The sequence below is a fragment of the Diabrotica undecimpunctata genome, chromosome 2 (genome assembly GCF_040954645.1).
Source record: "Diabrotica undecimpunctata isolate CICGRU chromosome 2, icDiaUnde3, whole genome shotgun sequence".
Classification (NCBI taxonomy): Eukaryota; Metazoa; Arthropoda; class Insecta; order Coleoptera; family Chrysomelidae; genus Diabrotica; species Diabrotica undecimpunctata.
This window is the reverse complement of record NC_092804.1, coordinates 43,746,696-43,759,959: the sequence shown is the minus strand read 5'-3', so window position 1 is coordinate 43,759,959 and position 13,264 is coordinate 43,746,696. Positions and strand designations below refer to the sequence as shown.

The window sequence follows — 13,264 nt, the reverse complement described above, 5'->3', positions numbered from 1 at the left end:
TTTTGAGTAAACCTAGCGAGAGCGGAATCCAATATTTCTGGTTGGGAAGGTCAGGTAGTAGGTAAAAATCATACGCTTTTGGGTTTAACATTAGAGAAAATCATTGATGTAATCAAATAAAGTATAATTCGAATAAATATTATACATGTTAACAAATATAAAATATATAATTTACAGAAAACGTTATGATTAAAAGGTTGGAATGCAGACCACAACCATATTAACAATGTTAGTTAAAATCGATCTCTTGAAATCAACCGCTCATTTCTCTTCGCCTCACTTCAACATATCTTTATCCCTTCTCTCGTTTTTAATATTGATTAGTCATTTATACACAGTATTTGAAGTGTAAATATAATCTAAAATTGTTGGAAAAGAACTCATCTTATAGTATTCAGACAGAAAGTCGCATTCCTAGATGCTACTTTCAGCAACAACTTATCACCCAAGTCTTTGGACACTTCGTGCCAGACACACTTTCCAATAATAGGCACTTCTTCCAAGGGTGTACGGAACGCTACTAAAAGCGTTAAACATATACCATCTTTGTTAGTGGATGCATCATGCTCAACCTAAAAATAAATAATTTTACAATAATTAGTATATGTAACGCATGTATACATTAGTTTATAAGCAAGAAACGTAAATTAGAATTAAAAAATAAAACTAAGATTAGTAATAACGAAAAATCGTAAAACTGAGAGCGAAAAATAGCAGCAAAATTCTATTAGCAATGCATTATAATATTGTAGCATTTTTAAAAGGCCGTTTTGTATAAAGTTTTAATTCACGAATTTCAAATTCCATTCAGTATAACGTTTTAATCTACATATTACAAATCTTGAAGAAACACTTGAATTTCGAACGAAAAGACATACTATGAGTGTTTGTTTATACAGTCTTAATTGTACCGAATAAGGCTTTTAGAACTGCGTCTAACAAGTACGCACAATAAGGGTCTGTTTACAAATTGCCACATGCCTTTGGCATATTAGGAGATCGCGAGCCAGTGTGATTTTTTTTGTGAACAATTTTTCTCTTTCCGTCCTTTTTTTCCTTCCTTGTATTTTATATTTCCTCAACGACTGAGCAACAGTGCCTTCGAGAGACAAAGTGTATCAGTGTCCTAAAACTACTTACTAGTAGCATGGTTCACTGACTGTTCTCTCTCTCCAATGGCACAGCACACATCGAGCCTCATCCAAACTATGCCTCCAACCTTGAAGGTCTTCTCCAGGTTCTCACTTCTAGCAAATTTTGCGCGTTCGCTGCCTCTTAATCCTCTCACCTTTCCGTGGTTTTCCTTTTAGTCATTCATCCTACATTTTACTATCTAGGGCTCTTCGGCAATATTTCAGCCTACATGAGCAATTCATCGAAGTCTCTAGATTGGTGCTTCTTTGAAGAGCTAATAAAGTTTATGGTTGTACCTGCATCTCCATAATCAGTTTTCGTTAAAAGGTCCAAATATCTTCCTTGGGACTTTTCTTTCAAATATTTCCAGCTTTCTTTGTATGTTCTATCACCCATGTCTCGCATCCATGACATACTATTGGTCTGATAATAGTTTTGTAGACCCTGATTTTCGATCTCCATTGCCTGTTTTTGGAGCGGAACACATGACTGAGTGACCATAAACTTTGTTTCTCTTTACTATTCTTTGAATTTCTGGTCCATCAGTTCCATCCGTGCTTAATGCAACTCCCGGATATGTGAAACTTTCTACAGTTTCAATATAGACTACTTATTCAACTGTGCGTCTGTTTCCTATAGCTCTTGCCAGTGTTAGTTTGTCTTTTGAATATTTATTTCTAGTCGAGTCTCTTTTACTTCAGTTTTTAATTATGAATATATTTCTACCGCCTCTTCCGTTCTGCCAGACATGATAATGACCTCGGCATAGGCGGCAAACTGTAATGATTTATTTTTTAGGTTAGCTTTTCCTATACTCAACTGTATTTTCACATATTCGATTGACAGGTTGAATAGTGTCGGTGCCAGTCTCCATGCTTTAATCCTTTGACTATTGAAAAGGTTCTCGGTGAGCTCATTTTGTACTCTTGCTGTTGACGAGTCCATTGTTGCTTTTACTAGTCGGATGTATTTTGGGCGATGTTAAAGCTATGCAATATTTGGTATAATTTGTGTATATTAATTGATTCGTAAGCCTGTTTGAAATCTATGAATTTGATGTGGACGTCAAGTCGTATTTCCACGATTTGTTTAAAATTGGTTTGACTGTGAATATATGGTAAGTTTCAGACCTTCCTTGTCGAAAACCGGTTTGATATTTCCCGACAATATCTTCAGTTAATTACTGTTACAACTTTGAAAAAGGAAGATACAGGCAAACTCTACTCATACCTTCTTCTTCAGGTGTAGAAGGTCAACAAAGCATTGCATTTATCTACTTCCTCTCGCAATAGTGATCTGGAGCCAATTGCATATCATTAACGTAAATTGTTTAGTTCCTTAATTCTGCATCTGATTTCTTGAGTGTTGTCTTAGTGTACATTTAAACCTTTCAGTACTGTGGGGATCTATATGTCCCACGGAATTTAAAAAAGTTCTAGTGGTGCCTATTTGTCGCCTAACTTCACTTTAATCAAATATAACCGTATTACTAAACATTTCATAATGTTATTCAACCAAAAATTCCATTATATAACCCCAAATATTCTAGAAATAGGTGTTCTTGTACAACGTGGTTCTGTTTTGTTGCTATGATACATATTTAGTGTTTTTGAAAGAAAGTAAAATTTCTAATAAAATCCATTTTTCCGTCATTGTTTCCTGACAATTCATGTAATGGGACATGGATGTCCCAGTAGTCTTTTTGCTCGGGTCATGAGTTTCCCATCAGTTTTTTATATCGACTAAATAGTGACAACAGTTCTACTCTTTGCAGTTCTATGGCCAGACGTTTTTTTTAACACAAAAGAATTGGAAAATATCGCTGAATAGCTAAGTGACTTGTCAAAACCAGAGGAACCTTTTCCTGGCTCAGATTTTGACGAATATCTACCCAGTGACGGAGAGTCTCATGAAGGTTCAGATCAACACAAACATTCTTCGCAAGAGGAAGATTTTAATAGAGATCTCGAAAGAATAGATACTGAAGAAGAAGGGGAGGAGAAGTCAGATAAAGATAACGAACAGTCTGGTCTCGTAATGTGGAAATAACCATACACGAAGTTCAAACCAAAATATGATATTCCAATTCGAGATTTCTAGCTTCTTTAGCAGAGCAGCTTATAGAACAAGGCAGATCCAAAGCCAAAGTGAAGAGACGCTTGAGAGGTCGCTTTGGAAGAATTTCAAAACGCCAAAAGAGCATGTTGAATGTCGAGGACCATTTGCCAAAGTAAATTTCTACCCGGACGAAATGCCATAGATTTCTCTCAGTAAAAAAGAGAAGAACCAAAACAATTTATGTGTTTTTTTTTCATATCATTATTAATTTTTTCCATCTGATTTTATATTCGTTTCAACAAAATTACCTTAAAAATTTATTCGTGTATTACTAATGAGATACAGTTGTCTCATGTCCTACCAAAGGATTTAAGGATATTTAAAAAAAAATAGATCACTTTGGGCGTTATTATAATACTATTGATCATATTCTTTTGTCTGAAAAGTTTTGGATATCTCCAGAATATATTCAGTCCAGAGAGGGTTAAATAGCAAGTTGCTACTGTCCCGATAATATCGTTATCCATTTTGATCCTACCATGAGGATAATTAGAGTTTTTATTCTAGCTAAATAACATTCATTGTGACTGTTTAAAATTTTGTGCTTTCTTCGAATATTGAAAATAAGACGGATCGACACAATTGCAAATAAAGAAGCACTACATCAAGTGAATAAACAAACCCGAATTAGTACGAAATAAAAAAGATAAAATTGGAATATTTGTGACATCTAATGAGGAGACAATAATACATACTTCTACAAAATATAATACACAGAAAGATCGAATCACGAATGAATCCCAACCGCAGAAGAATGTTCTGGATGATAAACTTAAGAGAGTAGTTTAACTACACCATAAACGAACTGACGAAAGTCCTATTGCATAGATGCCTAGACCGCAATGACATGATAGCAAAATCCGGCAAATTAAAACATAATAGCACTTCAAGGAGATATGCTTAACATTTCCGAGGTCAGTATTGTAGCACAAAGTATGCATCACAAATAAGGTTTATGTTTTATAGAGCACAATGTAAACTTACCGACAATAATCCACATGGTCTATGTTGCGGGACCTCTGCTCCGAACAATTCTACCATAAAAGTTTTAAGAGTGGAATGTATACTTTTATTGGGATGAATTTCACAGGCGGGAAGATGCCACGACGTTCTTTCACTTATCAATATATGTACACGGTTATTGGCTTTCTTCTTAATGACTACGACCAGTCGTAATAGCTGTTTCGCATATGCCCTCAAAGCTGGCAGCTGGTCTTCAAACCAACCAGGTTCGTTAACTCTTCTAGCTTCTTTAAAAACTCTGAAATAAAAAAAACATACTTAATTTTGTTTACTTAAAGTGAAAGGATATTGTGTTAACACATATACAGGGTGTTTCAAAAAGGTATGTCATAAATTAAATCACGCATTCCGGGGACAAAAATGAATTGATCGAATCCTTAGTACAAAAGTGTACACAAAAAAAGTTACAGCCCTTTGAGGTTACAAAATAAAAATTGTTTTTTTTTGCATTATCTCCTAAACTACTTGACATTTTGTAATAAAAATGGACACGTTACTTTCTTGTTCTGAAAGCATTTTTCATACAGAAGAAACAACAAAATCTAAGCGCACAAAAAAATTTTAAGGGGGTGTGCAGCAATAAATCCCCCCAAACTTTTGAGTACGTTCAAATCAAATGAATTTTGTGGTATCATTAGTTTAACACATTATTTTTAAAACTTTTTTGCCTCATCACTTTTTCGAAAAACTAGTTTTTTCCTAGTTGGCCATAAAATTACAATTAGTTTCTAGGGATACAATAATTACAAACAGTTCAATCAATAATAGTCAATAATTTGAAGCTATCATTTATTGTGTGAATAAGATTAATTTTAAAAATGTTGATATTACAATGGCCTACACATTTCAGGAAATGGCAGATATGCATTTAACTTTGGGTAAGTTGGATCAGATTAAATTATGATTTCAATAAACTATCGGGAATATCGTAGGTGAATGTCAAGGAAATAGTGCAGCAGCCGCAAGGTGTTATGCAGTAAAATACCCCAATCGAAATACACCCGATAGACGATTATTTTTGACCATTGATCGTCGTTTACGGGAAACGGGTACATTCCAACTGCAAGTTCCTGGCAATAGTGGTCGTCCAATAATGGATGCAACTGATGAAGACATTTTAGAAATCATTGAAGAAGTCCCTGGAACAAGTACAGGGGTAATAGCTGCTCAACTAAATGTTCCTCACGTAAGGGTTTGGAGGCGTTTGAAGGATCAGCTGCTTAAACCCTATCACTTAACAATGGTTCAAGGGTTATTGGTTGAAGATTATCCTAAAAGGATTGGATTTTGCGATTGGTTGTTAGTGGAAAACACTCGAAATGTTAATTTTATTAGAAATATTTTGTTATTACCGACGAGACTACCTTCAGTAGAAATGGAATAACAAACCATCATAACGAGCACATTTGGGCCGACGAAAATCCTCACGCCAAAAAAACGACTCATCACCAAAGGACTTTCAAAGTAAATGTTTGGGAATTGTGGATAACAATCTAATAGGCCGAGTATTTCTTCCCAACAATTTAAATGGTGATAATTATTTGCAGGTCTTGGCAAACGATTTACAAGAGTATTTGGAAGAAGTGAATATTGCAATAAGGCAAAATATGTGGTTTCTACAGGGTCGTAACGCACCTATTTCTTGGACACCCAAAGTCCAGGTCTTAACCCCATGGACTATTGCTTTTGGGGGTTTATGAAAGATAAAGTGTATTCTGTAACAATAGAGGACGAACAACAATTGAGGGTTAGAATAATTGAAACTGCAAATCAATTTCGTCAGAAAAATATGATTTTTCAGCGCATTCGGTTTTCCTTATTATAACGATACCGAATGTGTATTGAAGAAAATGGGGGTCATTTTGAACATTTAATGTAATATCATATTTATAAAGGTTATAGACATTTTTTGTACTTGTTAATTCATTTAAGCCATTTATTTAGTTGCACGTAATTTTTTAAAAGTTAAGGAAAAGGGCAGTAACTCAATAAAAACTGTTTTTTGAAAAAAGCGATGAGGCAAAAATTTTTAAAAATAATGTGTTAAACTAATGATGCCACAAAATTCATTTGATTTGAACGTACTCAAAAGTTTGGGGGGATTTAGGGCTGCACACCCCCCTTAAAATTTTTCTGTGCGCTTAGATTTTGTTGTTTCTTTTGTATGAAAAATGCTTTCAGAACAAGAAAGTAACGTGTCCATTTTTATTACAAAATGTCAAGTAGTTTAGGAGATAACGCAAAAAAAAACAATTTTTATTTTGTAACTTCAAAGGGCTGTAACTTTTTGTGTGTACACTTTTGTACTAAGGTATGACATACCCTTTTGAAACACCCTGTACTATACATCTAAGTTTTGATCTATCATGATTTATACTTTCTACAGGCTGAACAGTGATTATTCTAGGACATTTTTGTCAAATCATATGCTATCTCAATTATTTGAACTTAAAGACAGCTGCACATATATTTTTAGTGGAGCTCTCGTCTTTGTAGAAGTTTTACAGTTGATAGATACGTTTTTATTTAGGATATCATAACTTGAATTATAAGTCTATGTTTCTGGGAAGCCTTGCTTTTAATTTTTCTCCAACTAAGAAAATTGTTCAATAGTTAGGTATCCTAAAAGATATGGCAGGAATTCGTGGAAAACCTCTTTACCATTCTATAGAATCATGTATCAATTAGTTTCCTAATAAACGCATTCGAACATATAAAACTTTTTAAAAATATTTTTAATGAGCAATAAAAGTTTAAATCCACTTTTGACAATAATTTGTCAACGTCGCAAAACATATAAATATATACATGAAAACAGTGTTAGTGTTTTGTGTGCATAAAAAACATAGCCGATATCAAAGAACTGAAGAACCACCTAAAAGTTACAGAGCAGATTAAAACGAGCACGAAGCAACATCTCTGTTTTAGAAGCTCTGAAAAATCCGTCAAGGATTTACTCGATATCCCCCCCCCCCGCACTCTATCTCCCTCTATACATACATATATATATATATATATATATATATATATATATATATATATATATATATATATATATATATATATATATATATATATATACAGTATACTCCCTCTATAACGAACACGGTTATTACGAGGTTTCGCTTATAACGAGATACATTAGATGTCCCGTGAAATTTCTATTGAACTATAACCGTCTGTAGCGAGGCAAATTTGGTTATAACGAAAGATATATTATAAATAAGATCCAAAAACGTGTTTTTTACGTTTTTAGTCGGGTCGTGGCTATAAATAAATACCTTTTCAAACAGCCCCTCAATAAACTTAACTGCAGCCCGCAATAAACTTCTTTACAATGAATAAATACAACTGTTTCACACCTTTAGAAAATATATGATAGAATGATACTGGACCATTTAAAGCAGTTAAAAATAAAAGAGTTCTTAAAATTGCAGAAGCAATAGTTTATGTTATCCTTGAAAATACGATTTATAAATTATGTAGTTGGAAAGAAATTTAAGTACAGCTTTTTTGTTCTAACGTATATCATTGATAATAAAAGTAAACAACTCTTTTATGTTTTAATATATTTCATTGACAATAAAAGTAAATAACTTTTTTTCAAAAACGCCATTCAAACAATATTTATTAGCATCTTATATTGCTCCGAATGGCTTCACTATAGGAAGTTAATGGTTTAGAAAACTACAGATTCATATGTATGCACAGTATTATGATTGTCTGATATAACGAGATCGGCTTATAACGAGGTAATTAGTCTGTCATTTTAGTTCTCGTTATAGGAGTCTACTGTATATATAATACAGTGTTATCCAATCTGTCAAAGATTTTTTCCGCCGTAACATAAGAGGAATTATTAGTTTGTAGCATCCACAAAAATGACCAACTTAAAATGGTTCTTCCCTCCTCAACCTATTTAGTTAAAGACTATAAAGTATGTTTATACATATCAAAAATTTATCACTTGAGAAAGGCACTTTGCCGAAACAGTTCTAGTGATAAAATGTTATAATAAATTTTGTGGAAGTTTTGAAAACGAAAGTTTTCAGTGTTTTATTGTTATTTCTATTCTCTAATCAGCGTCCCCCTGAAAAAAGTTATCACCAGCCGCCACTGGATTGAATGCTAAATATTAATTTATTTGACATAGCGCGAAATCGAGACTTCTTACATCAGATTAGCAGTGGACGACATGGCACGGGAAGACGGCAACATGGTATCGCCGTATTACGAACTGCACCGTATCACTGTGATTTAAATCTGATCGAGCTGATGTGAGCACAATTTAAAAATAAAGTAGAATGTAAGAACACAACATTAAAAGTAAAGGATGTCAAAGTGTTACTAAAACAAGCCATATAAAATATAATAGCTTCTAACTGGCACTCATACATAAACCAGGCACAGAAAGAAGAAGATGCAATGTGGGACGTAAGACACGCGTGTTGAAATTCTTATCGAGCCCATTATCATTACTCCACGAGAAGACGTAGACGAAGAGTAGTGTGTGAGTAGTGATAGTGGATTCACATTTTATGAATCTGGAAGTGAGTTACCATAGTTCAGCAGCTTAGGGTACCTTTCTGTATACATAAAGGGGCGGATAGTTGAAAAGACGAAATCCACATTTTTTATCGAACAGCACGTGCACCACACTGTAAAGTTTATGGTGTGGGGTGCCATAACTTATGGTTCAAGTTCACCTCTAATCTGTGTCAGAGGTAACATGAAAGCTTAGCAATATGTAGAAGAAATTATGGAACCTCATCTCATACTCTACCTTCAAACGCTCCAACATCAAATTTTTCTGCAGAATAACACAAGGCCACATTGAGAGAGTCACCATGGACATAGTTGAACAGGCTGGAGGAAATCTTTTGGCCTATCCCCCGAGGTACTTGGTCGGACACTTCTTCATTTAGAGCATCTTCCTCGAACGAGATACCGATAGAACGAGATACGAGATAGAACGAGAACGAGATATTAAGTGATCAATATCCCGAGAAGGAAATTGATAACTTAATCATCAAAAAAATATATATTAATAAGAACGAAAATCAGAGAAGCGAAATAAAAAAGAAGCAAGGGAAAGAGGCGAAGTAATTGAGACTCTGCAGTCAAAGTACAATAGTCACAATGTACATAGGAAAGTTAAAGAACTCACAGGGAGACTAAGACGAAGGCAGAAAGAAAATATAACTGATTCTGACGGAAACATCATCTTAGACAAACAGAGTAAAATAAGAACGTGGAAAGAATATCTAGAAATTTTGAATAAAATCCTTTATAAAAAGGTATATAAAAAACCCAGTTGGGCTATGTTGCATTGACAAAACGTTTTCGGAATAAATATTCCATCATCAGTGTCAAGTTAATACATGGATGTAGCCACTAAATATGTGGGTAAAAACCCTTTAAAAATTATTAAATAAGATTTGATCTACATTATGTCTAATTTACAGTTAAGATGTTGAAGTTACCGTTGGATTGGTAACAGGGCGACATATGACTCTACATTAGTTGCGAGTCCTGAGACGGTAAATATCTAGAAAAACTATTTGAAGACCAAAGAGATAACACCTTTGAGCTAGAAGAAGAGGTAAATGATGAACCAAGAATATTACAGTAGGAAGTTTATTCCGCAATAACCCAGTTAAAGGATGGCAAAGCGGCAGGCCCTGATAATATACAAGCAGAACTACTCAAACTAATGGACAACGAATCAATAGCAATAATCGCAAAGATATTCAACAACATATACAACTCTGGAGAAATACCAACAGAATGGCTGAAATCTGAGTTTATTGCACTTCCAAAAAAACCAGGAGCCACAAAATGCGAAGATTACCGTACTATAAGCCTCATGAGTCATCTCCTAAAATTGTTCCTAAAGATAATTCATAAGAGAATCTACAAGCTGTGTGAAAGTCAAATTTCCCCCAACCAGTTCGAGTTCACAAATGCTGTTGGTACTAGAGATGCTTTGTTCTAAGTACAAGTCTTATTCCAGAGATGCAGAGACGTCAACTGCGACGTATACGCATGTCTGGTTGATTACGAGAAAGCGTTTGATCGAGTACAGCACGCCAAGATGATGCAAATACTAAAAAACACAGGAATTAACAACCAAGATCTGAAAATAATTAGAAATCTTTACTGCAATCAGACAGCAAATCTCAGAGTTGAAGGTGAACACACTATGTGAAAATCATGCGTGGAGTGAGGCAAGGCTGTATTTTGTCTCCTCTAATCTTCAATCTGTACTCTGAAAGAATATTTATCGAAGCTTTGCACGTAACTGAAAAAGGTATTCTACTAAATGGTTACCTGCTAAACAACATCAAATATGCAGATGACACCATAGTATTTGCGGACAACTTAGAAGACCTACAAGTTCTTATGAACAAAATCACGTATTACAGTATTACAGAGTATATGGACTCAATATAAATGTCTACGTCATCTACGTCAACCCATCCCCTGTAGAAAGAGTGACACGTACCTCGGCACTATAATAAATGAAGAATGGACCGACAACCAGGAGATTAGAGCACGCATTGGAAAAGCTAGATCCACCTTCAATCGGATGGAGGCCTTCTTCAATAATCACAACCTCTCTCTTGATATAAAAGTAAGAATGCTGCGATGCTACGTCTTCTCTGTACTTTTTTATGATGTTGAATCGTGGACCTTGAACGAAGATATGTGCAGAAAACTGGAAGCATTTCAGCTGTGGCTATATCGGAGAATGCTTAAGATCCCGTGGACTGACCGAGTCACAAATGAGGAGGTCCTCAGAAGAATGAATAAGAACCGAGAGGTGCTGACCACCATCAAATCTCGAAAGTTACAGTTCTTCGGACATATTATGTGAAAAGAATCCAGATATGCTCCCCTTCAAGCCATCCTGCAAGGAGAAATATTTGGAATTTCCTCTTTGGAAGAGGTCCAGGAAGAAGAACATCTTGGTTAAAGATCCTCAGAATCTGGTTCAACACAAGATCTGTGCAGCTTTTCCGCGCTGCTGCAGATAAGATAAAGATTGTCATGATGATCACCAACATTCGTAACAGATAGGCACATCAAGAAGAAGAAGAAGAATCATCCCAGAATGTATTGCCCATCGAGGTGCATTAACACATTATTAATTGATTTACCTTTACCCCTGTAAGTTGTTACAATCATATTGAAATTTTGATTGTTTGTTTATTTTGCTAACCTGTATATTTGTACAAAATATTTTCAAAATATAATTATTTATAATGGGTCTTAAGATGTATATGTCACTATTTGATGTAAAACAAACAAATGATCTTGATCATAATTTGGGAAACTGGAGAAATAAATTTACACGTTAGAACGTTTTCCATAAACGCTGAAGACTATCAAATTGTTAGGGATAGTCTACATCGAACTAAGACACGTATTATCTTAGTTCGATTACCCAAAAATGTATTAATTTAACTTTTATTGTTCTAAAAACAGTTGGAAGCCGAATTTATACGCGCACTGTATATGGCTGAGACTCAATTAGTAAAACCATTTGGGTGTAAACACGGGTACAGAAGAATAAGGGAGCGATACGCGCATCCTCATTCATACTCTCTACTTTGAAAAGTGTTGGTAAAATATTTTGGAGAGATATTATTTTGATAGGATGCACCGAATTCGTAGAAGCGATCGGAAGAATGATTACATATAGGAATATTGCGAGTATTCTCAAGGAACATATATGTATATTAATAACCGATCATAAGCCAGTGGCTTAATGATTAGTTACCTAAACTCAGTTCAAAAACATTGTATTGACCACCATATATAGTATATAGGTTAGGATAGGTTCAACATGAATGGAGGTTTAACCAACCTTTCCACTCGACCTAAGAGATCTATTGGGGCTTACCCCTAGGTTGAAGTTGTCCTTTCAGTCCAGCTTTTTTAATAAAGTATATTATAGCCTATGGCGACCCTTCTACGAAGTCGTAGGGCTGAAGTTGATAATGCTTAAATGTATTAAGCCTTATTATATCAAACCCTCGATACTTGCACAGAAAATACGCCCACCATATACTCCCGCCTTAAATCCCATAGATACACAGATTTGACACACATACATATTTGATAAGCTAATATTTAGCTTATCAAATATGTATGTGTGTATAATACATATTTTCATGAGAAAAAGAATTTTAACAAAAGAAAAACCAAAGAAAACAAAAAGAGGATCTTTCAAAGCATAGTGATGAATATTACCCTATATGGAGCGGAAGTATGGCCAATGACAACAACAATACGAAATAAAATAAGAACAGTTGAACTGGACTTTATGAGAAGATGTCTACAAATCACAAGAGCGGATAGAATAAAAACGGAGGAAATATGGAACAGAATGGAAGTAAAATGCTCAATTACAAAAAAGTTGGAAAACAGAGCCCTGCAGTGGTACGGGCATGTACAAAGAATGCCAGAGCATAGGTGGCCGAAAAGAATATTAAACTGGGACCCGCCGGGAAGAAGACGGAGAGGAAGACCTGCTACAAGATGGAAAACATACGTCGGAAATGCTATGATAGATAGAGACCTCAGAGAAGGTGACTGGGAGAATAGAGTGCTGTGGAGGACGAAAACGGCGAACTCATAATGGGAAAAGCCAAAGAAGAAGAAAAAGAATTTATATTCCAAGTACAATAGAAGAACTTCGATTTCCAGCACAGTATGAATGGCTTTACGCTTTTTCTCATAATACATTCCAAATCAAATAGTAACATGACAGAAAAAGGAATTCAGTAATTAGAGCACACGGGAAAATATTCGTTACTATCGTTTTATTTTAACATAAACATTAAAATTTTGCTGCACTATATCAGTTAATTTCGTCGAAACATCGTTTCTTTTTGTAATATTTAAGACAGATTTTTATCCAATTAACTTTTTCATAAAATTGTGTTATTTACATAAAATTATACTAGTACAAAGTGCTTAAATA

General features: G+C 34.6%; 1 protein-coding gene across 1 annotated transcript in view; it reads right to left on the bottom strand.

Annotated features, from left to right (window-relative positions):
• Window positions 1-107: 107 nt before the first annotated feature.
• LOC140434475 (8-oxo-dGDP phosphatase NUDT18) overlaps window positions 108-13,264 on the bottom strand; it is a 43,290-nt gene continuing 30,133 nt past the window's right edge. Inside the window, exons 4-5 of the mRNA XM_072522773.1 lie at window positions 4,237-4,513; window positions 108-572 (exon numbers count right to left, since the gene is read on the bottom strand). Of these exons, the coding sequence (XP_072378874.1) occupies window positions 381-572; window positions 4,237-4,513 (469 nt within the window). The 3' untranslated portion in view covers window positions 108-380. The remainder of the gene's footprint in view (window positions 573-4,236; window positions 4,514-13,264) is intronic.